Here is a 27,844-nt window from a genome sequence, read left to right as displayed (position 1 = left end):
AATTATCAACCGATTTGGTCCATATTTTGTTTCTATTCAAAGATGGGCAATACCGGTCCACAGCTTCCGGTACTTCCCCCAAATTTGTAAAAATGTCGATAAAATGGAATGCTCGATACCTCTTGAACGGATCAACCAATTTGGTCCAAACTTTGGACCTCCTAATATTTTTTCCAAATTTATCCTCCTCTCCTAAGGGTACCTCTCCCACAAAAGTTCAACATTTGTGTCTAAGTGCAGTATAGGGTATGTTCAAAGATCCTTTGGAAATGTATACCGATGCTGTTAGTTGTGGTCCTGTTCAAAGCGATATTATGTTTTCCGTGGACAATTCCATGTTTCCTGGCCTACTGGTCCAAAAGTTATACGATGATCCACTGAAATGGCTTGTGGGCGCGATATCTGTCGAAAAGATATGACTCCCAAAATAAGATCCACTTCCATAATGGACCCAGTTGGTCTATTCCTGTAAGTATCTACTCCGCAACACTTTTGAACTTGAATCCAGATCCACATTTTTGTCGGCAAGTTCGAATGTCCAAATGACCCTAAATACATTCGATCTCCCCGTAGATGAAAGTTTTAATTCACATAGGCTGAGGGTATATCTCTGTCGACAAAGCCGACTGATCCTTTTTTACTTGTTGGTATAGAAGATCCTATTACTTCTAGGATGTTCGGTATTAAAAAAAGGCTATAATGGTCTATGTTTTCATATATATCCCATAGAGCATTAACTCTCAATTTTTCGATATTTTGTAGTTTTTGGCCTCAATATCCGACCGAAATGACATAAATGTTGTGTTTAGTCTTCATTGGGGGCACTCCACTTCCACTTGGAATTTGCCGGTATAGCCCAAATAGAACAGTACCTTCCGATTTTCGGTATTTTGAAGGTTGTGGCCTCAATATCCCACCGAAATGGCTGAGATTTGGTATTTAGTCCTCGTTGGTGGTATACAACTTTCCGCCTGAAATTTGTCTGTATATGCCAAAGTCTTCATATAGCCCCCATAGAACGGTACCTCCCGATTTTCGGTGTTTTGAAGGTTGTGGCCTCAATATCCCTACGAAATGGCTGAAATTGAGTGTTTAGTCTTCGTTGGTTGTATAAAACTTTCCACAAGAAATTTGTTTGTGTATGTCTTCATGTAGCCCCCAAAGAACCGCACTCACCGTGGGTAGAAAACCTCCACATAGAAAATTTTTAGTATAAAGTGATTATAATCAGTTAAAATATTATTCTACTCCAAGAAATTAGACATAACGTAGATGAAGAGCTTATTGGTTACAAATTGTTCATATTTACTTCAATAGAGTTCATTGTGGAGGGTACGTTCTTACTTGTTCTCATTACCAATGAACATTTCGTCGAGTCTGAATGGAAAATATTTGAACGGTTTTCGGCATTGTAATGTCATTGTAATAATTACTAACATTTTTTTTTTTAAACACATACGATTCAGTAAATTTCATTCATCGATAACGAAGATGACTAATTAATGGAATTTAGTAATGCCCATTGCGAGTGCAAATGTTTAACAGTTCTAGTTAAAGCATTCGAATGCAAATGGATTACATTTAAATGTATCAGTAGGTACGTGCCCGTCAGCGTTTTATACCCCCAACTCGATCAGCTACCAACCCCTGTGTCATACTTTTGGATTTCCATTTAACCCCACCATGCTCCACAACTCATAATTCTTACGAATTTCTCTTGCTGGTTTGTTTATCAAACTTTTGATAAGCAAAAAAAAAATTCTAGCGATAGAACACAGAAAGAACAACAACAACTAAAAACCCACTCACGCAAAAACTAAAAAAAGAAGTATTATTAACAATTTCCAATGGGTGGCGAGCGGTTGGCCTCTCAGTATTGTTAAAATAATGGTAACGTGAGCATGGCAGTTTGTGCCACCAAGCCGTGTTAATTAAGAACGCTAATATGTGCCGTGACGACGATTTTGTTTGATATAATAAAAATAATAATAATAACAACAATAAGAATAAAACGAACAACAACAATAAAAAATAGCACCTTAAGAATCAAAATTTATGAATAGAAAAATAACAGAAAAATGTGTGAATTATATAAAATTCTGATAGTTTGTTTAATTTATTTAAATTTTATTGCTGTAAACGGAGGTGTGTGTGTGTGTGCGTTTGTGTTTAAAATTTTATTCATAAAGAAAATTAAATTAAAATACATATGTATTATGAATGCTATTAAAAAATATTACATATTAAAAGCAAGTATTAAAATTATGTTTAATTATTTTCGTTGCATTTTAATTCAGATAATCCTTGCATTTTCGAGGATACCTGTGAAAGATGTTTAAGTGCGGATATATCGTGTGCCTGGTGTACGGATAAGGTAAAATTGATTTTATTTAAAAATAATCATGGTTCGATAAGTCGACGGAAAAACGAAATTAATTGCATAAGGTGTGATTCATTGTTCAAAATCAAATGATTTTATTGGAAAGTGGCATTTAAGGGGTGACCCCCACTTGTAAATTTCCGAAAATCGAAAAACTTTTAATGGCTTATTTTAGAGTAGCAGTAGCATATAATATGTGGTACAATTTTCAAGCCGATCGGAACAATATGAGCTTTGGAAGGGAACAATTTTTTTTTGTTTTGTATGCAACATAGAAACTAAAAATGTGTTTTTCTTGAAATAACATTTTCAAATCGGTACCAACTCTAGCTCAAAAACTAATGAACCGATTGTCAAACAATTTTGTGAGATTATCAAGGACATCAAAATCCGGTCCTTCATCGATCGGTTTTATATAATTTTTTTGCCCGTTTTATGACCAAACAGCGTCAGTTGTTTAAGCCAAAAATTTAAATGTTGACTTTTTTGACATTTCAGTAAGATTAAATATCTTTTATAAAACCGAACGGTGAAGGGCTTAATCTTTACGTTCTGAATAAGCCCACAAAAATATAAAACGATCGGTTAATTTGTTTTCGAGCTAGAGTTGGCACCGCAAATCGCTTTTACAAACAAACAAGAACGGTGTTAAGTTCGGCCGGGCCGAGCTTGCTATACCCTCCACCACGAGTTGTATTGAAGGAAAATGGAACAATTAGTTTCCTTTCGTTTATGAAGAAGACTAAATACCAATTTCAGCATGTTCGGTAAAAGAATGTGGCTAACTTTCAAAATACCGAAATTCGGAGGTACTTTTCCATGGGGTCTATATCAAAACGTCCATCTATACCTACAAATTTCATGCGAAAAGTTTCTATACTCAAAGAAGACTAAATACCAAATGTCCGATATTTCTGTAATAACTTCAAAATACCGAAAATCAAGAGGTACGCTTCTATGGCGGATATAGGAACCCTGGTAACTTTACAGATAATTCTCTTCATTAATATTGTATAACCCCATGGAAGACTAAATAACAAATGTTAGTCATTTCGGTGGGATATTTACGTCACAACCTTCAGAATTACGAAAATTAACGTTCTATGTGCTTATAACGACGAATTTCAGTCGGGAAGTTTTTACCTCCAACGTAGACTAAATACTGAATTTCATGCATTTCGGTAGATTGTTGGGCCCACAACCTTCTAAATACCGAAAATCGAGAGGAACCGTTCTATGGTGGCTATATGAAGGCGTGGATCTGTACCGACAAATTCCTGGGTGAAAGTTTTATACCACCAACGAAGACAGAATACCAAATTTCAGCCATGTCGGTGGAATATTGAAGCCACAACCTTCAAAATACCGAAAATTGGGAGCTACCGTTCTATGGGGGCTATATGAAGGACCTATACACACAAATTTCAGGTGGTAAGTTTTTTACCGCCAACGAAGGCAATGAAGCCATATAGGTGGAATATTAAGGCTAAGATCTTCAAAATACCGAAAATCCGAAGTTCTATAGGGGCTATATGAACGCGTGGACCAATATCGACAAATTTCAGAGGCAAATTTTTGTACCCCCAACGAAGACTAAATACCAAATTTAGGCTAAAACCTTCAAAATACCGAAAATTAAGAGGTACAGTTCTATGTGGATATAGGCGTGAAACTATACCGACAAATGTCAGCGGCAAAGTGTTATACCCCCAACGAAGGCTAAATACTAAATGTCAGCCATTTCGCTGGAATATTGAGGCTAAAACCTTCAAAAAACCGATAATCAGTTGGTACCGTTCTATGGGGGCTATATGAAGGCGTGAACCTATGTCAACAATATTTTATACCCCCAACGAAGACAAAGTACCAAATGTCAGCCATGTTTGTGTGATAACACTGTGCAGCAGCATTTTTGGGGGGTGGAAAATTTCTTTTGGAGATGAAAGCCCTTGATGAGTATACTAATAACCCAAAAGGAAATTTTCGCCATAGGTCAAGTTTCTGAGATATCGCGCGATGAAGTTTTTGATTTTTTCCCTACAGTACTTGGGAAAATAGCTCCATATCTCTGTTTGACGTTGTTGTAGCTTCGTTTTGAGGTGACATGTCTTCAGTGAAATCAATTGGCAAATCTTTTTGTAGAACATTTCATTCTTCTAACTCAATGCCTTTCATGTCCTTTTCGTCCTTTATTTCTTGAAACGTAGTGAAAGTACCACAAGATAAGATTTTTCAGCATCCATATATTCTACAAAAATTTTGCTCAGAAGATTTTAGGTACGGTTCTCTTTGACATCTAATCGATTTTGTCCCGTTTTCATTGTCAATTTTTTGAACCGGATATTCCGACATCAAAACCGATTTTTGAACCGGTTTTAAGTAACCGATTAAACTTATATGTATACCATTAAAAAGCATGTAGAGTTGTCAATCAAATTAAAATAATTAGCTTTTGAAAACTTTGTTAGTTGCAGTTCTAGAACAAGAAACCCGTTTTCTTAAACCGTTTTAAGGAAAAATATCAATACTCGCAAATATAGAGATCAAAGGCTGGGGGGTAAAAAATTCTTTTTGGCGATTAATGTCGACGAAGATAATGTGATGGACCCGGAAGGACAGTTTTGCCGTAGGTCAAACTTCTGAGTTATAGCGAAATTAATTCTTTCTTGACACACTAAACTAAACCAAACACAATAAATAAATGCCCCAATCAGAAACTCTCTGCACGAATTATCTTGCGGATTCGCCATTTTGGTTGGTGCCGTCAGAGTTCTTGGAGCTTTTAGGCCAATATCTCAGGAAGTATGGACTTGCGCAAGAAAAAAATTGAACCATCGTAAAGGGAGCCGCAAGAAAAACTTACTGAAAAATTTTAAAACTATCCGAGAGGAGCTCTTACACTTCACTTTATCCGAATTTTGTGTGGGAGATATCCGAAGGAGTGGACCGATACAATCCATATTCCAACCTGATACATGACTACATGAAATAATACGATGTGGAAAGTCTGCACCAATCAGAAAATCCATGCGAGAATTATCTTGCTGATTTGCCATTTTGGTTAGTGTCGTCAGGGTTTCATGCAGCTTTTAAACTCTCTGCACGAATTATCTTGCGGATTCGCCATTTTGGTTGGTGCCGTCAGAGTTCTTGGAGCTTTTAGGCCAATATCTCAGGAAGTATGGACTTGCGCAAGAAAAAAATTGAACCATCGTAAAGGGAGCCGCAAGAAAAACTTACTGAAAAATTTTAAAACTATCCGAGAGGAGCTCTTACACTTCACTTTATCCGAATTTTGTGTGGGAGATATCCGAAGGAGTGGACCGATACAATCCATATTCCAACCTGATACATGACTACATGAAATAATACGATGTGGAAAGTCTGCACCAATCAGAAAATCCATGCGAGAATTATCTTGCTGATTTGCCATTTTGGTTAGTGTCGTCAGGGTTTCATGCAGCTTTTAGGCCAATATCTCTGGAAATATGGACTTGCGCAAGAAAAACATTGTGCCGTCGTCGTCGGCGCACCAGCCATACAGACAGACGGACGGACATGGCTAAATAGACTCCAAATTGTCTGAAACGAATTTCGTCCAAACATACTTGGGGTCTAAAACCGTTATTTGGATGAGGCACATTTTTGGTCGTATCAAAGTGTATATACCCTTTCTAGCCTAAAGGTTGAGGTTATAAAAATTGTGAGCTGTATCTTGATTTCAACATACGGACGGACAGACGGACATGTATATTTCGCCTTAGAATTTTATGCTGATCAAGAATATATACTTTATAGGGTCTCCGATGAATTTTTCGATGTTTTACAAACGGAATGTAAAATTTAATTATACCCCCCATATTATGGTGGAGGGTATAAAATGTTGATCCTGTGGCAGTTAAAAATGTATATAACATGGATCCAAGGCAAAACTATAAGCGAGTTTTTATACCCTACACCACTATGTGGGGATGGCATTATAAGTTGGTTTTGGCCAAAAAGTATGTAAGTCTTCTGCCAGACTATGAAAATTTTCATGAAAATGTTTTGAGCTTATGGGTAAGAAGGGAGAAAGGGAGCTCCTTCAACTCCGCTCTCTCCTAAAAGCTAAAATATTTTCATGTGTTATTTTCAGTGTCTGACACAAGAGTAACGCATCGAAATAATCGTCGTACAATACGTATATACCAAAATGAATGTCTCGACAAGCTGAGCCGATCTGGCTATGTGTGTCCGTTCGACCGTCTGTCAATCTAAACCTTGTAATCACGCTACTATTCGCAATTTTGGTCGGAGAGTCATTAAATTTTGGGGGTTGGTGGGGGTCCTGGAGTAGGATCTTATGTGGGAACTTATGTGCAGAGAAAAAAAGACAAGGTTTTATTTTAATTTGAATATATCCGTTTCTATAAAAAGTATTCCACCGTGGTGCAATGATATGCACACCCGCCTTGCACGCCGAAGATCGTGGATTCGCTTCTCCGGCCAAGCATCACTAAATTTTCAACGGCGGCAAAATACCCCTCAGTAATGTTGACGATATTTTCTGAGTATTTCAGCCATGTAAAACATCTCTACAAAGTGGTGTGTTAGGACACGACGTTGGACTCGGTGATAAACAGTAGGACCCATATCATTGAGCTAATATGAATCGGTGTGCACTCATTGATAAGAGAGAAGTCTCCTTTGTCGTTTCTGGGATGTTTGTGGAACAATTATAATTATTATTAAGAGTATTCCAAAAGAAAAGCACGACAATTAAAGAAGAAAATATCACCTTTACAACGATGCAAAGTAGGTTGGCGTAGGTGGACAAACGACGGATATATCTCATAGTCGCTAATCCAACCCAAGTTTTCATTTTTGGGAGTTCAAATGTAATGTCGAGCATCACAGCGTTAGATGGTGGCCTTCGAAAAGCAAAACATGTCTATGAAAGTAGAAAATCTCAGCTTTACAATGATGCAACGTTGGTTGACGTAGGTGGTTAAACGATGGAGTTATCGCAATAGTCGGTAATACATCCCATTGTTTCATTTTTTTTTTGTAATTCTACGGGTCATAATTTTGATCCAATCACGTTCACGAAATTTTCGGGGCTGATGGGGGTCCCAGAGAGGAAGAGAACTATTGATTGTGGAGATGGTCAGTCAATATTGAGTGGTCCGAATGGGCAAAAAGCTAATGTTGAGAAGAAGAAAAGTTCACAATGGAGATATCACAATAGTCGATAATACATCTGGTTTTCACATTTATTTGTAATCACGCTACAGGTCGCAATTTTGATGGGATCGAAACGAAATTTTGGGGAAGAAGGCTATTGATTTTCGTGATTGGTTAAATCCGTTTCGCACAATGCCCGTGCGTCTGTCTGACTGGCTGGCTGGAGCACACGATAACTCTCGAACGGATCAACCGAATCGCAATATTTTTTATTTTTTTGGCTTTCGCAATATTTTGTTCAAACTTAGTATAAGTGGAGCGCAAGATAACTCTCGAACGGATATGACGATTCGGTCCAAAATTTGGCCTTCGTAATATTTTGTCTAAACTTAGTATAAGTTCGATGATAAGCCATATCGGTTCACTTCTTCAGGTACCTCCTCCAAAAATGTTCGGAAAAATTGTGCGTACTATAACTCTTAAAGGAAGTAACGGATGTGGTCCATACTTTATACATCCTAATATATCTACCAGATATAGATCAGTTTTGAATATGGACTATAGTTGTCCGTCGGATACCTCCCACACAAAATTTCGTATATGTTCACTTTAAGACCTGCTCTCGAATCACTTTGGTTTCTGTTAAAGCAACATACTGCCTCAATTACGACGGTAAAAGTTTTTTTAGGGGCAAGTTTATACTTCTTGAGAAAACAACATGAAAAGTGAAAAAAATTATTTTTTGTTGCACGAATGAATAAATATAAGCCTACTAATAACTATAATAACGTTTATTTCATTCAAATATTAAAAAAGTCGCGAAAAAAGTCACTTTGAAAAAATTTTAAATTTTTTGTTAAAAAATTAAATTTTTGAATAAAAGCATTTACGACATTTCTACGATTCTCAGAATTGAAGAATAATAGTGAGAAATAAATTTTATGTCATTTTAATTATCTCATGTGGCTTTAAAGCTTATTTTCAATTATATATCTGTTTTCAGTGACTTCAAAAACTTGTCCATAATTTTGATAAATTCAAATTTTAAAATCATTTTGTGCGTTCCTTTCGTTTCTTCAATTTAACGGCTACGTCGATCTTTCGTCGTTGCTGTTTATTCGCTGCAATTTATTTTTATGTCAAGTCATCCACCAAACCATGAAAACATTTCGGTCTCGAAGGAAACAAAAAGAGCGATGAAGCAGAAAGATTCGATTAACTATTTCAGTCTCGGAACTATTTGGAACGAAAAGAACGATAAAATAGAACAATTCTTCAAATACTACTAGTTTCTCAACTATTTGGTTTTCTGAACTAAATTAAGGAACTAGTTCTTTTTGGGAAAAGGAACTAAAATATCGATCCGCTTCGGGAACTAGATTGTCAACTCTAGTCTATAGCCCAACACCCAAGCCAAGTTTTAAAATTTAAATGTTCTTATGCGTGAACGCGCGCCGCTTATTAGTTCACTACCTTTTACTGGTGTTAAAGGCCGCTTCCCAGGTTACACTATGTGGAGGTCTGTGTTCACTTGAGATAAAAGAGGGTCCAATATAAATTCTTAGCTTTGCCATGTTAAAGCCAAGTTGACATAGACTTCTCCGTCCGTCCGTCTCCTGTAAACACGCATCCAAACAAGTTGAAGTAGGACGCTAACATTTTGCAAAGATTCGTCTTTTGTTTGCATATAGAAGATGAGCTATTTTAAATTTGTACTAAACCCACAGAGGTTAAAATAATTCTACCACTCATAACTTTAATCAAAATTTTAATCAATTTTCCAATTTACCCGACTTATCGTTCGAAACTCATACACAATATCTATATATAAAACACCCATACCCAATATTTCGTCATCGATTGATATCAGAAAAAAAAACTAAATTATGATTTCTTCGTAATCTCGAACAGCTTTATGAGCTACGCTATCGCTGTCTTAATCGCACCCAACTTTTAGAGCATGGCTGTGGTGCTGATTATATTTACGAAAATGAACCAGAATTACACACCCTCATGAATGCACCCCTTAAGGATTATGAATTAACCAGCAATCGAGCAGTTCAAGTACAGCCGCAGCGAGTCTATGTGAAGCTAGTCAAATGTAAGTAGCAACAAATTTTAAAATTTTTAATTTTAGAAATTCAGAAAATAAGTAAAAACGTATCAATCGGCTTTGCCGACAGAGATATACCCTCAGCCTGTGTGAATTGAAACACTTCTTTCCCAAAAAACGTATGAATTTAGGAGGAATATGAACTTGCCGACAAAAATATGGATTTGGATTGAAACTCAAAAGTTTTGCGGGGGAGGTACCTAAAGGAATGGTCTGACATAGTCAATTTTGGAGTCATTTCTCTAGATAGATATCGCGCCCACCAGTCATTTCAGTTGGTCACCATAGTTTAGGTCAGGTTGAAAAGAGAGGTCAGTGGCGCCAGTGTACTTAAGTGAACATACACTTAAGCCAAAAGTAACCCTGTTGTGCGCTCTAGACTAGATTTATTTGAAGAAGGCGACTTTGCCGTATTTTATTTAAGGAATTCTGTACCCTTAATCCCTTAATAGTTTCAAATCATATATCATTACTTGATTAGGATCTGGTATTGTGTCGTTTTTTAAAAACTGGGATCTGATGTTTGCGAAAGCGGGGCATTGACAGAGAACATGTTCTAGTGTTTCGTCATCTTTTCCGCATGCCCTGCATATGCTGTTATCTGCACAATTAATTTTGTGCAGATAAGCTTGTAAACCCAGGTGACCTGTAAGGACACCTGTAAGCCTATAATAGCAATAATAGGTTTTTAGTTTTTTCCTCAGATCTCCCCTTGATGGCAAATGAAGAGACATTTCGGTATCTGGACCGTCAATGAAAAGACACAGTCCCATTCTCCCACCTCACATGGAACCGTCTGTATAACAACAGTTTCCAGTCGGCATTTGTGCTAGAGCTCCGCCGATCCACGAGTCTCTGTCTGGAATTAATGTCTCACATGAGACAGCTACTATTGTTTCAGGTATACGGTCCGACACAATGTTATCCATTGACTCTCTCGTTGTTACCCGTAAAATGTTTTGATATACGCTTTAAGTCGTATAGCTGCGACGGCCGCTTCATACCTTATCTGAATTTCTATTGGGTGCATACATATATAGAAAAGTTTATAATGCCCTTTTTGGTGTTGTCCTCATTGCGCCGCTTACACTTAAGCAGCACATTTGTTGGACTTTCTGTAGTATTTTAATATTACACTTTTTATCCATAGCTGTCCATCAGACTACTGAAGCGTATGTTACTAACTAAGCTTTTGTATAGTGTCATCTTAGGATTAAGACCCAATTTGGAGCCTATGACCCTTCTACAGGTTGACCAACACATATAAGCGTTGTTAGCTCTCTCTTGAATATGGTCTTTCCATTTATGTTTTCTATCCAGGATTACTCCCAGATATTTAACTTTATTGGAAATACTGATTGTCTTGTTTAGGAAAACTGGTTCTTCAAAGTGTCCCAGTGTTGTTTTCCTAGTGAAAATACATATTTCCGTTTTTCCGGGTTTACGTTAAGACCTCTTGGTGTAGCCCACTTGTACGCGAATTTTAGGGCTTATTAAGCTCTTCTGCATAGCAAATTTGAATTCTTACCCCTCAGAAGTATTATAACGTCGTCTGCATATCAGACTGGGTCAAATCCCCCAAATCCCTAATAGGGTATTTACGGTAGTGACCCATAGGAGTGGGGATAATATCGCCCTGCATCGTTCCCTTACCAACTTTGTCCCGTATTGTTACATCATGTAGCCCGCAGCTTATCCACCTATTCCTTAGCATCTGGCTCATCCAGTCCCTAAAGGCTCGTTTCACCTGAAATTTATCTAAGGATTGGATACTTGTTTCGGTTATTGAAAGCACCCTCGATGTCAATGCACACCGCTAGTGTATACATCTTCCTGTCGAAGATGCTCTCGATGTGGTGTACAACCTCTATAATGAGGTTTCCACTGATCTACCTTTAACGTATGGATGTTGTTTGTATTTAAGCATATCTTTTGGAATCTTGCTCTTAATCATGGTATCGCCTATACGTTCCATAGTTTTAAGCAAGAAGGATGTTAGGCTTATCGGACGATAAGACTTAGGAATTGCGTATCTAGCCTTCCCAGGTTTGGTGATAAATACTACCCTTGCCTCCTGCCAGGCTTTAGGAGTATACGCATGAGTTGAAGATTCCATATAGTTTGGGCGCAATGTAGTCCATCTTTTTCTGGAGTAAGGCCCGAAATATCTCATCCGGTCCCGCTGCTTTGAAACTCTTGATGTCATCCTTTACCATCGCTTCTTCAATTGTTGGTGCTTTGTCTGTAATATATTCTCTATGCCGACACCCCTGCGTGCACCGCAGTGCAGGGCGGGAAATGCGTATTTATCAAAAGTTCCAACGTGTCCTCGTGTATGGGTTTTCGATAGAAACTGTTTTATTATACCCTCAGCCTTTAGGCTAGAAAGGGTATATACACTTTCATACGGGCAAAATGTGCCTCATCGAAATAATGGTTTTAGACCCCAAGTATGTTTGGACGAAATGTGTTTCAGACAATTTGGAGTCGATGTCCGTCCGTCTGTCTGGCTGGCTGGTGCGCACGATAACTCTCAAACGGATGAGCCGATTTGATCCAAAATTTGGCTATCGTAATATTTTGTCCAAACTTAGTTTAAGTTGGAATATGTCTACTCCTTCAGGTACCTCCCTCACAAAAGTTCGAAAATGTTCGGAAAATTTGTGTGCACGATAACTCATGAAGGGAGTAACCAATTTGGTCCGTACTTTGCACATCGTGAAATGTGCACCAGACTTAGATGAGGATTCAACGTGGACTCAATCGGTCCACTCCTTCGGGTACCTCCCACACAAAATTTCGGAAAAGTTTAGTTTAGGGCCTCTGCTCTCGAATCGCTTTGATTTTTGTTGCAGCAAATTATATTCACTGCCCGCCCTACGACGGTGCAAGTTTCATCAGGGGCATGTCCATACTTCCAGAGAAAATAGCCTGAAAGTTGCAAAAAAAAACTCCTATGACACAGTGTGTAGTGGTTGGAGCGTAAGATAACTCTTTAACGGATCTGCCGTTGCGGTCCAAAATGTGGCCTTCGTAATATTTTGTGCAAACTTAGTTTATGTTCGAAGATAAGCCATATCGGTCCACTCCTTCAGGTACCACCCCCACAAAAGTTCAAAAATGTTCGGAAAAATTGTGCGTAAGATAACTCTTGATGGGAGTGACAGATTTGGTCCATACTTTACACATCCTAATATGTCCACCAGTTATAGGTCAGGTTCGAATATGGACTATATTTGTTCACTCCGTCGGGTACCTCCCACACACATTTTTGGATAAATTCACTTTAAGACCTGCTCTCAAATCACTTTGATTTTTGTTGAAGCAACTTGCATTCGATGTCTCAATTATGACATTAAAAGTTTTTTGTCAAGGGTAAGTCCATACTTCTTGAGAAAAAAAAAACCCGAAAGTTGTAAAAATCCCCTATGACACCATATGTAGTGACTGGAGAGCTCGAACCGAATACTGCGTTGTTCCACACTATAGATATCGTAATGTTTCTTCGAATACTGTGGTGGAAGGAACGGACCTTCCGATACCTCCCCCACAACTGATACTTTTTTACTTGTTTTTGATACATCATTTTCGCTGTCTACCTGTTCACAGAAGAGTTTCCAGGAATTGCGTTCTAGTCAGTTTGTTGTATTCTTTAAGTTTTGTGTGATAGTTGTCCCAGAATACAGCTAATTTTTTACGTCGAGCTCTGTTATAAAGCCTTCGGACCTCTTTGCCTTAGTTACGAATTTCTCCTGTCATCCAGGGTTTTTCATAGGCAAATTTCCGCTCTCGAAGGGGACAACTTTCTTCGAATGGCTTTACTATGGCTTCCGTTATAATGTTGACATTTCTATCTATATCTTCCGTGATTTGCCATTTATAACTATCGTATCCCAGCCTTTTTTTATTAGTTTTACAAATTTTGCCGACTGAGTATACCTTCAGGCTGTGTGAATTGAAACTTTCATCTAGTGACAATACCGAATCGAATAGCAAATTTTTTTCGTAAACAAAATCCTTTTCCCCAATTATGTATTAGGGAGTTTTCAATATTTTTTTGCCCTTTTTGGCCGTGTGAAGTTGCCGAAAAATACATACACTTGGATTAGAACTCAACAGTATTGCGGAGGAGATAACTGAAGGAATGGATCGACATAGTCCATTTTGGATCCTATTTTGGGAAGTCATTTATTTTCGATTAATATGGCGCTCATCACTCATTTCAGTTAATCACCGCATAATTTAGAGTTTTAGGGAAACTGTGACAGGAAGCATGGACCTCCCACGAAATACAACATAACGCTGTAAACGGGACCACAAGGAGAAGCAAAGGATCGTTGAACAGAATGTTGAACTTTTTAGAAGAAGACCGATGTGAACTAGTTTCAAAGTTAAATTAATTTGGGCAAAATGTTAGGAGGTCTAAATTTTGGACAGCTGCTCCGTTTAGATAATCATGCGTACCATTCTAAGCGATTTTTTCACTTTTGAGGGGAAAGTATCGAATGGAGTGGACGGATATGGCTCTTCTTTGAACTTAAACTAAGTTTTGACAAATATAAAGAAGGACAAATTTTGGACCGAATCGGCTGATACTTTCGTGAGTTATCGTGCGCTCCAGGCACTATATATTGCCGTAGGGCTTTTTCGAACATTCAGGCTATTTTCTCAAGAAGTATGGATTTATCCCTCTAAAAACGTATGATGCAGCGAATACAAGTTCTTGCAAAAAGAACCAAAGCTATTCAAGAGCAGGTCATACACTGAACTTATCCGAAATTTTGTATGAGAGGTACCAGAAGGAGTGGACCGATAGAGTCCATATTGGTAGAAATTTTACGATGTGCAAGTATAAACCAATTCGGTTACTGCCTTCGAGAGTTATCGTGCGCATAACATTATCGAAAAGTTTTGAACTTTTGTGGGGGAGGTACCCGAATGGTTGGACTGATATTGGGACATACTGTTTATTACTGAATCCGATCGGAGTGTCTTACGACACTACTTGTAGAGAAGTTTTACATGGCTGAAATACTCAGGAAATGTCGCCAACCTTACTGAGGGGTATTTTGCCACTGTTGAAAATTTGAAACAAAATAGTACGAAGGCCAATTTTTAGACCGAGTTGGCCGAGAGTTATTGGGCGCCCCAATCACTACACATGGTGCCGTAGGGCTGTTTACAACTTTCGGAAAATTTTCTCAGGAAATATGGAATTGCCCATGAAAACAATTGTAATTGCGAATACAAAGTTTGCAAAAAGATTAAAAGCGATTCAAGAGCAGGTCCTAAACAGAACTTTTCCGAAAGTGTATGTTGGAGGTACCCAAAGGAGTGGACCGATAGAGTCCATATTGAAATTTCACCTGTATCTTGTAGAAATTTCACGATGTGCAAGAGTTATCGTGCTCACAATTTTCCAAACATTTTCGAACTTTTGTGGGGGAGATACCTGAAAGAGTAGACCGATATGGCTTATCTTTGAACTTAAACTATGTTTGGACAAAATATTACGAAGGACAAATTTTGGACAGAATCGGTTGACCCGTTCGAGAGTTATAGTGCGCTCCAACCAGATAGACAGACAGACGGACATGGCTAAATCAGCTCTAAGTTGTCTGAAACGGATTTCGTCCAAGCAAACTCGGGGTCTAAAATCATTATTTCGGCACATTTATCCGTATCAAAGTGCACATACCCTCGTTAGCATAAATGCTGAGGGTATAAAAATATAAATAAACAAGTAAGAACAGCGTTAAGTTCGGCTATGCCGGTCTTGTTATACCCTCCAACACGAGTTGTATTGAAGTAAAATTCAACAGTTTGGTTCCTTTCGTTTATGAAAAAGACTAAAAACCAAATATCAGCAAGTTCGGTAAAACAAGGTTAGCCTTCAAAATACCGTAATTCGGGAGGCACCATTCCTTGGAGGGCTATATTAAAACGTCGATTTACACCAACAAATTTCTGGTGGAAAGTTTTTAGACTCAAAGAAGACTAAATACGAAATTTCCAATATTTCGGTAAAACCTTCAAAATACCTAAAATCAAGAGGTACGTTTCTAAGCGGAAAAAGGATCGCGGGTTCCTATACTATACCTATACTTATAATTCTCTTCTGGAATATTTGATAATCCCATGGAAGACTAAATAACAAATTTCAGTCTTTCGGTGGGATATTGACGCTACAACATTCAGAATTGCGAAAATCGGGAGGTACCATTCTAAGTGGGCTATATCAAAACGTGAACCTTATACCGACGAATTTCAGTCAGAAAGGTTTTTACCTCCAACAAAGGCTAAATACCAAAATTCAGCCATTTCGGTGGGTTGCTGTGGCCACAACCTTAAAAATACCGCATATCGGGAGGTACCGTTCTATGGGGGCTATATGAAGGCGTGGACCTATACCGACAAATTTCTAGGAGAAAGTTTTATACCTCCAACGAAGACTAAGTACCACCAATTTTGGTGGGTTATTGTGGCACCAACCTTCAACATACCGAAAATCGGGAGGTACCGTTCTATGGGGGCTGTCCTAAGGTGTGGTCCTGTACCGACCAGTTTCTGGGGGAAAACAGTATTACCCTAACAAAGACTAAGTAGCAATTTTCAACCTTTTCTGAGGAATATTGAGGTCACAACCTTCAAAACACCGAAAATCGGAAGGTACGTTCTATGGGGGCGATATGAAGGCGTGGACAAATTTCATATGGAACGTTTAATACCCCAAATGAAGACCAAATACCAGCAATTTGGGTGGGTTATTGTGGCCCCAACCTTAAACATACCGAAAATCGGGAGGTACCGTTCTATGTGGGCTATATGAAGGCGTGGACCTATACCGAAAAATTTCATATGAAAAGTTTTATACCCCAAATGAAGACTAAATACCAAATTTCAGAGGAATATTGAAGCCACACGTTTCAAAATGCTGCAAATCGGGAGGTGCCGTTCTATGGGGGCTATACTAAGGCGTAGCCCTCTACCGACAAATTTCATATGGAACTTTTAATACCACAAATGAAGACCAAATACCAAATTTAGCCATTTTGGTGGGTTATTGTGGCCACTACGTTCAACATACCGATAATCGGAAGGTACCGTCCTATGGGAGCTATATGAAGGCGTGGACCTATACCCACAAATTTCTGGGAGAAAGTTTAATATCCCCAACGAAGACTAAGTACCAAATGTCAGCCATTTTGGTGTGATAACGAGGCTAAAACCTTCAAAATACCGAAAATTGGGTGGTGCCGTTCTATGGGGGCTATATGAAGGCGTGGACCTATACCGACCAATTTCATAAGGAATGTTTAATACCTCAAATGGAGACCAAATACCAAATTTCAGCCATTTCGGTGTGATAATGAGGCTAAAACTGAAAATCGGGTGATACCGTTCTATAGGGGGCTATATCAAAACGTGGACCGATATATCCCTTTTGCAATACCAAACATCCTAGAAGTAATAGAAACTTGTTTACTAAATTACAAAGCACTATCTTAAAAATTGCGAGCTGTATCTTGATTTCAACAGACGGACGGACATGGCTTATATAACGACTTGGAATTTTATCCAGATCAAGAATATATATACTTTATAGGGTCACCGATGAATATTTCGATCTGTTACAAACGGAATGACAAATTTAATTATACATACCCTCCACATTATGGTGGAGGGTATAAGAAAAATATAGATATATTTGTTCTAATTTGTTGCTGAGAAAAAGTTTGTGTTTCATTGTTGGTCAAAGGGTTTCAAATCAATGCGTCTTTATTGTCTCAGACGTAGTTTTGCCGTGAACTATAAATACTCTTATCGCTATAAATCATCAATAAAATCAATTAGCCACACCATAATGAGTCAATGAATGAATTGAATGAATGTATGCGCTTTGTGAAGTCTGTCGTTGCATTAGCATTGCGTTGATTAGAAGTAATTCTTTTTTATTTTTATCATTTTTTTTATAGAAAAGAGAATTACGAAATTGCAAAATAGTGTAACTGTGTTTCTCTCACTCTCTGTTTTTAACAATTAGGTCTCCACTATTCTCCGTCTAACTCTTTGGCTAGATAAGAACCCCAGAATGTTATCTAATATTTTTTCGGAGGAGCTACCTTGTTTGTAGGCATTTGATATTTATTATTTTGTTGTTGCGTATGGATTTTATTTACGGTAGGTTGTTATCAGTTTTTGGGGGTGTTATAGTCCCACTTTTTTGTGTTACGTTGTTAAGTTGTTGAGAAATGAGGTTTGTTTTAGATCGACTCCGTTCGTTTGTTTGTTTATTTGTTAATTTATTTTTTTCTGTTAACAATGCCTACCGTTCTCGTTGCCGCCAAATGTTGTTCTTGTCGTTCATAATGTTCCTCTTGATGTGATGATGAGAGCAGATGATTGTACGGTATTTATGTCACCTATTAATTTGACATTTGTTTGTTTACATTTGTGATTAAGTTGGATTCAGTTTTGACACTATTTTGTTTTGATTATTATTTTGAATCACACATTTAGACAGACGTTTGTAAAGTAAATGGGGGAAGGAGGGAAACACGATTACCATGATTAGGTATGTTATCAGATAATATCAACAAGAGTAAGCAATTTAATTAATAACAAACATATTTCAGGAAGCTTTGTGTACAAATTTAATTTTAAATAAATATCTTGGCAAATTTTAGCGAAAATGTATTTCCAAAAATCTTATTCAGCCAGGAATTCCTTCCAAGATTTCCTATGGAAATTCCTCCTATTCAGCCAGGCTGAATAGAAGAAGAAGATTTCCTATGGAAATTCCTCCCATTCAGCCAGGCTGAATAGAAAAAGATTTCCTATGGAAATGCCTATTCAGCCAGGCTGAATAGAAGATTTCCTATGGAAATGCCTATTCAGCCAGGCTGAATAGAAGATTTCCTATAGAAATTCCTATTCAGACCGTCTGAATAGAAGATTTCCTATGGAAATGCCTATTCAGCCAGGCTGAATAGAAGATTTCTTATGGAAATGCCTATTCAGCCAGGCTGAATAGAAGATTTCCTATGGAAATGCCTATTCAGCCAGGCTGAATAGAAGATTTCCTATGGAAATGCCTATTCAGCCAGGCTGAATAGAAGATTTCCTATGGAAATTCCTATTCAGACCGTCTGAATAGAAGATTTCTTATGGAAATGCCAGGCTGAATAGAAGATTTCCTATGAAAATGCCTATTCGGCCAGGCTGAATAGAAGATTTCCTATGGAAATGCCTATTCGGCCAGGCTGAATAGAAGATTTCCTATGGAAATGCCTATTCAGCCAGGCTGAATAGAAGATTTCCTATGGAAATGCCTATTCGGCCAGGCTGAATAGAAGATTTCCTATGGAAATGCCTATTCAGCCAGACTGAATAAAAGAACATTTTCTATGGAAATTCCTATTCAGCCAGACTGAATATAAGAACATTTCCCATGGAAATTCCTATTCAGACCGTCTGAATAGAAGATTTCTTATGGAAATGCCAGGCTGAATAGAAGATTTCCTATGGAAATTCCTATTCAGCCAGGCTGAATAGAAGATTTCCTATGGAAATTCCTATTCAGCCAGGCTGAATAGAAGATTTCCTATGGAAATTCCTATTCAGCCAGGCTGAATAGAAGATTTCCTATGGAAATTCCTATTCAGCCAGGCTGAATAGAAGATTTCCTATGGAAATTCCTATTCAGCCAGGCTGAATAGAAGATTTCCTATGGAAATTCCTATTCAGCCAGGCTGAATAGAAGATTTCCTATGGAAATTCCTATTCAGCCAGGCTGAATAGAAGATTTCCTATGGAAATTCCTATTCAGCCAGGCTGAATAGAAGATTTCCTATGGAAATTCCTATTCAGCCAGGCTGAATAGAAGATTTCCTATGGAAATTCCTATTCAGCCAGGCTGAATAGAAGATTTCCTATGGAAATTCCTATTCAGCCAGGCTGAATAGAAGATTTCCTATGGAAATTCCTATTCAGCCAGGCTGAATAGAAGATTTCCTATGGAAATTCCTATTCAGCCAGGCTGAATAGAAGATTTCCTATGGAAATTCCTATTCAGCCAGGCTGAATAGAAGATTTCCTATGGAAATTCCTATTCAGCCAGGCTGAATAGAAGATTTCCTATGGAAATTCCTATTCAGCCAGGCTGAATAGAAGATTTCCTTTGGAAATTTCATAGTTATTTCATATTTGGAAAGATTTTACATTACCTTCAATAGACGGCATATTTTGCATTTTAATTGTACCCCTTTCACCTTTTTCCAGCTCATCCAGAACGCATCAAACTCTCCTACCGCCCGGCTCGTAACAATCCCTTAGATTTATATGTCCTGATGGACTTGACATGGACGATGAAAGATGATCGGGAGACATTGGTTAAGCTCGGTTACGAATTGGCAACAACATTACGTAATCTAACATCAAATTATCGTTTGGGCTTTGGTAGTTTTGCCGATAAGCCTGAAATGCCAATGATAATGCCACAGTTAAAAGAAAATCCTTGTGCCAAGGAGAGGCAAGTTTGTGAACCCACCTATGGTTATCGTCATCATTTGGCCCTCACGGAGGATGAGCAGAGATTTGTTAATTCGGTGAATGCCAGTAAAGTTACGGGAAATTTAGATAATCTTGAGGGTGGCCTCGATGCCCTAATGCAGGTGCTGGTATGCCCCAAGGAAATCGGTTGGAAAGAAGAGGCACGTAAAGTTGTGATATTGGTCACAGATGGTTTTATGCACTTCGCTGGTGATGGTCTTTTGGCTGGTATAACGAAAAAGAATGACAAGAAATGTCATTTGAATAGCGAAGGAGAATATTTGGGCTCATTGGTCTATGATTATCCCTCGCTGGAGGAAATCTATCGCGAGTTGCTGAAGAGGAAAATTAGTGTTATATTTGCAGTAACCGAGGATGTGGTGCCAACTTATCGTGAATTTAGTAACCTCATGAAAGAAATAAGCAATGTGGAGATATTAAGTGCAGATTCTTCGAATATTTTGGAGCTAATAAAGAAAAGGTAAGTGGAGATGGCGGAGGTTTGCTGGAGTATCTTACCTAATGTAGTTGGTTTTTCTTTGCAGTTATGAAAACTTCATCAAGAGAACTCAATTTTCCGACAACAGTCCAGAATTCATAAAAGTGGAATATGAAACCGATTGTGGTGGTCAATTTCCCACCCTGCTGAAACGCAACTATTGCAATGATGTGGCCCTGGGTACAACTGTAGATTTTTATATAAATTTGACTCTAACCGATTTTCCCAAAAATGGTGTTTATGTAAGTATTAAAGAGGAGGAGAAAATTCATTTTACAGTGTTTTATTTAATTTGTATTTTTCTCAAAATTTCAGACCCACAAAATCCGCATTGAGGAATCAGCCTTAAATGAATTCATGGAAATTGATGTTGAAATTCAAAAACCCTGCCCATGTGCCGAAGAATCTGATCCCAACGATGAATACGCACGTTTCCAATGCAATGACAATGGCTATCTGCAGTGTGGCATGTGCCAGTGTGATTCGGCATGGTAAGGATTGCTTTGTTCTAATGTTTTCTACGTTATAAGGGGAGGGTGTTATTTAGTTTCTTTTTTGGAATACGACAAAATATTGCCACCCCATAGTCCGAATATCTTTAAATACTGTATTCGTCTACAACACAGATACACTCGCTGAAAACAACCAGAGCAGTCTGTGTCACACAACCGTAATGGCTGCATTCGATATGACTAACGGTATTAATGCTGTCAGCCATGCTAAGTTATTCGAAGATATCGAAAGTACCACCCTCGGATCTAGTTCGAAACGTCGAGTCAACATTCGTTGAATTCAGTGAGAAGAAGTCCCAACCCCGAACAGCCAAGCAGGGATTTCCGCAAATGGGGGTTTTATCTATGTGACCCGGAACCACACTATATCAGCGTTCCGGCCAGCGGCTGCCACTACTAAATAATGCAAAATATTGTGTGTAAGGTTCGGTAACATGTTTAAGTCGTCTATTTGCTATGAGATCAGACCTGATAATTGATAGATCTCTTCTCTGCCGACGAGGAACCTCCACAATTTACAACGGATGATATTGAGAATGTCATCAGGCGCGCATATCGTGCCTGAAGTCCGAAAAGTGACCACGGTTGTCCCGCTACTGAAGCCAGACAAGGATAACAGTAAAAGTAAATCGTAGAGACCGATTTCGCTTTTGTAGCCCATAGCAAAGACTTTTGGTGCGTTAATTACCCCAAAGTCAGATATAGGTATCCGGTTACGATCATCAGCATAGGTTCCGTAAGCAAAGGGTTTATAGAAGCACATTTTCCTCTGGAAAGGGTCTATAGAAGCGCCCTTTCCTCTGGAAAGGGTCTGTAGAAGAACACTTTCCTCTGGAAAGGGTCTATAGAAGCACCCTTTCCTCTGGAAAGGGTCTGTAGAAGAACACTTTCCTTTAAAAAGGGTCGGTAGAAGCACCCTTTCCTTTGGAAACGGTCTGTAGAAGCACCCTTCCCTCTGGAAAGAGTCTATAGAAGCACACTTTCCTCTGGAAAGGGTATATAGAAGCGCCCTTTCCTCTGGAAAGGGTCTATAGAAGCACCCTTTTCTCTGGAAAGGGTCTATAGAAGCGGCCTTTCCTCTGGAAAGGGTCTGTAGAAGAACACTTTCCTTTAAAAAGGTTCCTTTGGAAACGGTCTGTAGAAGCACCCTTCCCTCTGGAAAGGGTCTATAGAAGCACCCTTCCCTCTGGAAAGGGTCTATAGAAGCACCCTTCCCTCTGGAAAGGGTCTATAGAAGCACCCTTCCCTCTGGAAAAGGTCAATGGAAGCACCCTTTCCTCTATAAAGGGTCTATAGAAGCACACGTTCCTCTATAAAAGGTCTATAGAAGCACCCTTTCCTCTATAAAGGGTCTATAGAAGCACACGTTCCTCTGCAAAGGGTCTATAGAAGAGCCCTTTCCTCTGGAAAGGGTCTACAGAAGCACCCTTTCCTCGGGAAAGAGTCCACAGAAGCACTCTTTCCTCTGGAAAGGGTCTACAGAAGCACCCTTTCCTCTAGAAAGGGTCTACAGAAGCACCCTTTCCTCTAGAAAGGGTCTACAGAAGCACACTTTCCTCTGGAAAAGGTCTATAGAAGCACCCTTTTCTCTGGAAAAGGTCTATAGAAGCACCCTTTCCTCTATAAAGGGTCTATAGAAGCACACTTTCCTCTATAAAGGGTCTATAGAAGCACACTTTCCTCTGGAAAAGGTCTATAGAAGCACCCTTTCCTCTAGAAAAGGTCTATAGAAGCACCCTTTCCTCTATAAAGGGTCTATAGAAGCACACTTTCCTCTGGAAAAGGTCTATAGAAGCACCCTTTCCTCTAGAAAAGGTCTATAGAAGCACCCTTTCCTCTATAAAGGGTCTATAGAAGCACACTTTCCTCTGGAAAAGGTCTATAGAAGCACCCTTTTCTCTGGAAAAGGTCTATAGAAGCACCCTTTCCTCTATAAAGGGTCTATAGAAGCACACTTTCCTCTGGAAAGGGTCTATAGAAGCGCCTTTTCCTTTGGAAAGGGTCTATAGAAGCACCCTTTCCTCTATAAAAGGTTTATAGAAGCACCCTTTCCTCTATAAAGGGTCTATAGAAGCACACTTTCCTCTGGAAAAGGTCTATAGAAGCACCCTTACCTCTGGAAAAGGTCTATAGAAGCACCCTTTCCTCTATAAAGGGTCTATAGAAGCACACTTTCCTCTGGAAAGGGTCTATAGAAGCACCTTTTCCTCTGGAAAGGTATACAGAAGCACCCTTTCCTCTATAAAGGGTCTATAGAAGCACACGTTTCTTTGGAAAGGGTCTACAGAAGCACACGTTTCTCTGGAAAGGGTCTACAGAAGCACCCTTTCCTCGGGAAAGAGTCCACAGAAGCACTCTTTTCTGTGGAAAGGGTCTACCGAAGCACCCTTTCCTCTAGAAAGGGTCTATAGAAGCAACCTTTACTCTGGAAAGGGTCTATAGAAGCACCCTTTCCTCTAGAAAGGGTCTATAGAAGCACCCTTTCCTTTGGAAACGGTCTGTAGAAGCACCCTTCCCTCTGGAAAGAGTCTATAGAAGCACACTTTCCTCTGGAAAGGGTATATAGAAGCGCCCTTTCCTCTGGAAAGGGTCTATAGAAGCACCCTTTTCTCTGGAAAGGGTCTATAGAAGCGCCCTTTCCTCTGGAAAGGGTCTGTAGAAGAACACTTTCCTTTAAAAAGGTTCCTTTGGAAACGGTCTGTAGAAGCACCCTTCCCTCTGGAAAGGGTCTATAGAAGCACCCTTCCCTCTGGAAAGGGTCTATAGAAGCACCCTTCCCTCTGGAAAGGGTCTATAGAAGCACCCTTTCCTCTGGAAAAGGTCAATGGAAGCACCCTTTCCTCTATAAAGGGTCTATAGAAGCACACGTTCCTCTATAAAAGGTCTATAGAAGCACCCTTTCCTCTATAAAGGGTCTATAGAAGCACACGTTCCTCTGCAAAGGGTCTATAGAAGAGCCCTTTCCTCTGGAAAGGGTCTACAGAAGCACCCTTTCCTCGGGAAAGAGTCCACAGAAGCACGCTTTCCTCTGGAAAGGGTCTATAGAAGCACCCTTTCCTCTAGAAAGGGTCTACAGAAGCACCCTTTCCTCTAGAAAGGGTCTACAGAAGCACCCTTTCCTCTGGAAAGGGTCTATAGAAGCAACCTTTCCTCTGGAAAAGGTCTATAGAAGCACCCTTTCCTCTAGAAAAGCTCTATAGAAGCACCCTTTCCTCTATAAAGGGTCTATAGAAGCACACTTTCCTCTGGAAAAGGTCTATAGAAGCACCCTTTCCTCTGGAAAAGGTCTATAGAAGCACCCTTTCCTCTATAAAGGGTCTATAGAAGCACACTTTCCTCTGGAAAGGGTCTATAGAAGCGCCTTTTCCTTTGGAAAGGGTCTATAGAAGCACCCTTTCCTCTATAAAAGGTTTATAGAAGCACCCTTTCCTCTATAAAGGGTCTATAGAAGCACACTTTCCTCTGGAAAAGGTCTATAGAAGCACCCTTTCCTCTATAAAGGGTCTATAGAAGCACACTTTCCTCTGGAAAGGGTCTACAGAAGCACACGTTTCTCTGGAAAGGGTCTACAGAAGAGCCCTTTCCTCTGGAAAGGGTCTACAGAAGAGCCCTTTCCTCTGGAAAGGGTGTACAGAAGCACCCTTTCCTCGGGAAAGAGTCCACAGAAGCACTCTTTTCTGTGGAAAGGGTCTACCGCAGCACCCTTTCCTCTAGAAAGGGTCTATAGAAGCAACCTTTACTCTGGAAAGGGTCTATAGAAGCACCCTTTCCTCTAGAAAGGGTCTATAGAAGCACCCTTTCCTCTAGAAAGGGTCTATAGAAGCACCCTTTACTCTGGAAAGGGTCTATAGAAGCACCCTTTCCTTTAGAAAGGGTCTATAGAAACACCCTTTCCTTTGGAAAGGGTCTGTAGAAGCATTTTTCCTTCGGAAAAGGTATGTAGAAGCACCCCTTCCTTTAGAAAGGGTCTGTAGAAGCTCCCTTTCTTCTGAAAAGGGTCTATAGAAGCACCCTTTTCTCTGGAAAGTGTCTGTAGAAGCACCCTTTTCTCTGGAAAGGGTATATAGAAGCGCCCCCTCTGGTAGGGGTCTAGAGAAGCACCCCCTCTGGTAAGGGTCTAGAGCAGCACCACTTGCTCTAGAAAGGGTCTATAGAAACACCCTTTACTCTGGAAAGTATCTATAGAAGCACGCTTTCCTCTGGAAAGGGTCTATACAAGCGCCCTCTGGAAATGGTCTACAGAAGCACCCTTTCATCGGAAAATGGTCTACAGAAGCACCCTTTTATCGGAAAATGGTCTACAGAAACACCCTTTCATCTGAAAATGGTCTACAGAAGCACCCTTTCATCTGAAAATGGTCTACAGAAGCACCCTTTCCTCTGGAAACGGTCTACAGAAGCACCCTTTCCTCTGGAAAGGCTCTATAGAAGAACCGTTTCCTCTGGAAAGGGTCTATAGAAGCACCCTTTCCTCGGGAAAGGGTCTGTAGAAGCATTATTTATTTTCGAAAGGGTCTATAGAAGCATTATTTATTTTCGAAAAGGTCTATAGAAGCATCCTTTCCTTTGGAATGGGTCTATAGAAGCACTCTGAAAAAGGGTCTACAGAAGCACCCTTTCCTTTGTAAAGGGTCTATAGAAGCACTCTTTCCTCTGGAAATGGTCTATAGAAGCATCCTTTCCTCTGGAAAGGGTCTATAGAAGCACCCTTTCCTCTGAAAAGGGTCCATTTCCTTTGGAAAGGGCTGTATAAGCGCCATTTCCTTTGGAAAGGGTCTGTAAAACCATTATTTCTTTTCGAAAGGATCTATAGAAGCACACTTTCCTCTGGAAAGGGTCTATAGAAGCACACTTTCCTCTGGAAAGGGTCTATAGAAGCACCCTTTTCTCTAGAAAGGGTCTATAGAAGCACCCTTTTCTCTAGAAAGGGTCTTTAGAAACACCCTTTCCTCTGGGAAGTGTCTATAGAAGCACCCTTTCCCCTGGAAAGGGTCTGTAGAAGAACACTTTCCTTTGGAACGGATCGGTAGAATCACCCTTTCCTTTGGAAACGGTCTGTAGAAGCACCATTTCCTTTGGAAAGGGTCTGTAGATGTATTTTTCCTTTGGAAAGGGTCTATAGAAGCACCCTTTCCTTTGGAAAGGGTCTATAGGAGCACCATTTCTTCTGGAAAAGGTCTATAGAAGCAACCTTTCCCCTCGAAAGGGTCTATATAAGCGCCCCTTTGCTCTGGAAAGGGTATATGGAAAAAACCAAAGAAGCACCCTTTCCTCAGGAAAGGGTATATGGAAAAAACCAAAGAAGCACCCTTTCCTCTGGAAAGGGTATATGGAAAAAACCAAAGAAGCACCCTTTCCTCTGGAAAGGGTATATGGAAAAAACCAAAGAAGCACCCTTTCCTCTGGAAAGGTTCTATAGAAGCACTCCTTCCTCCGGAAATGCTCTATAGAAACATTCCTTCCTCCGGAAAGGCTTTATATAAGCACCCTTTCCTTTGTAATGGGGCTGTAGAAGCACCCATTCCTCTGGAAAGGTTCTATAGAAGCACTCTTTCCTCTAGAAAGGCTCTATAGAAGCACCCTTTCCTCTGGAAAGGCTCTATATAAGCACCCCTTCCTTTGTAATGGAAGTGTAGAAGCACCCATCCCTCTGGAAAGGTTCTATAGAAGCACCCTTTCCTCTGGAAAGGATCTATAGAAGAACCCTTTCCTCTGGAAAGGATCTATAGAAGCACCCTTTCCTCTGGAAAGGATCTATAGAAGCACCCTTTCCTCTGGAAAGGCTCTATAGAAGCACCCTTTCCTCTAGAAATACCCTTTCCTTTGGAAAGGGTCTATACAAACACCCTTTCTTCTTAAAAGTGTCTATAGAAGCACCCTTTCCTCTGGAAAAGGTCTATAGAAGCACCCTTTCCTCTATAAAGGGTCTATAGAAGCACACTTTCCTCTGGAAAGGGTCTACAGAAGCACACGTTTCTCTGGAAAGGGTCTACAGAAGAGCCCTTTCCTCTGGAAAGGGTCTACAGAAGAGCCCTTTCCTCTGGAAAGGGTGTACAGAAGCACCCTTTCCTCGGGAAAGAGTCCACAGAAGCACTCTTTTCTGTGGAAAGGGTCTACCGCAGCACCCTTTCCTCTAGAAAGGGTCTATAGAAGCAACCTTTACTCTGGAAAGGGTCTATAGAAGCACCCTTTCCTCTAGAAAGGGTCTATAGAAGCACCCTTTCCTCTAGAAAGGGTCTATAGAAGCACCCTTTACTCTGGAAAGGGTCTATAGAAGCACTCTTTCCTTTAGAAAGGGTCTATAGAAACACCCTTTCCTTTGGAAAGGGTCTGTAGAAGCATTTTTCCTTCGGAAAAGGTATGTAGAAGCACCCCTTCCTTTAGAAAGGGTCTGTAGAAGCTCCCTTTCTTCTGAAAAGGGTCTATAGAAGCACCCTTTTCTCTGGAAAGTGTCTGTAGAAGCACCCTTTTCTCTGGAAAGGGTATATAGAAGCGCCCCCTCTGGTAGGGGTCTAGAGAAGCACCCCCTCTGGTAAGGGTCTAGAGCAGCACCACTTGCTCTAGAAAGGGTCTATAGAAACACCCTTTACTCTGGAAAGTATCTATAGAAGCACGCTTTCCTCTGG

The 27,844-nt window shown here is 39.7% G+C and overlaps 1 protein-coding gene across 3 annotated transcripts in view; it reads left to right on the top strand.

Moving 5' to 3' along the window:
- Positions 1-1,591: 1,591 nt before the first annotated feature.
- The window catches only part of LOC141395162 (integrin beta-nu-like), a 29,643-nt gene continuing 3,390 nt past the window's right edge, over positions 1,592-27,844 (top strand). Inside the window, exons 1-6 of one of the 3 annotated variants that reach the window (XM_073970664.1) lie at positions 1,592-1,890; positions 2,298-2,374; positions 9,455-9,644; positions 19,938-20,688; positions 20,753-20,948; positions 21,022-21,197. In XM_073970664.1, the coding sequence (XP_073826765.1) occupies positions 9,557-9,644; positions 19,938-20,688; positions 20,753-20,948; positions 21,022-21,197 (1,211 nt within the window). In that variant the 5' untranslated portion in view covers positions 1,592-1,890; positions 2,298-2,374; positions 9,455-9,556. Of the gene's footprint in view, positions 2,158-2,297; positions 2,375-9,454; positions 9,645-19,937; positions 20,689-20,752; positions 20,949-21,021; positions 21,198-27,844 lie in introns of all 3 variants that reach the window. The other 2 variants (XM_073970663.1, XM_073970662.1) reach the window with 2 other exon arrangements.

This window comes from Musca autumnalis, unplaced genomic scaffold, assembly GCF_047663935.1.
Source record: "Musca autumnalis isolate F117 unplaced genomic scaffold, ASM4766393v1 scaffold_2, whole genome shotgun sequence".
NCBI classification, from domain to species: domain Eukaryota; kingdom Metazoa; phylum Arthropoda; class Insecta; order Diptera; family Muscidae; genus Musca; species Musca autumnalis.
The sequence above is the reverse complement of the archived record's forward strand: the minus strand, read 5'-3'. Positions and strand labels throughout refer to the sequence as shown.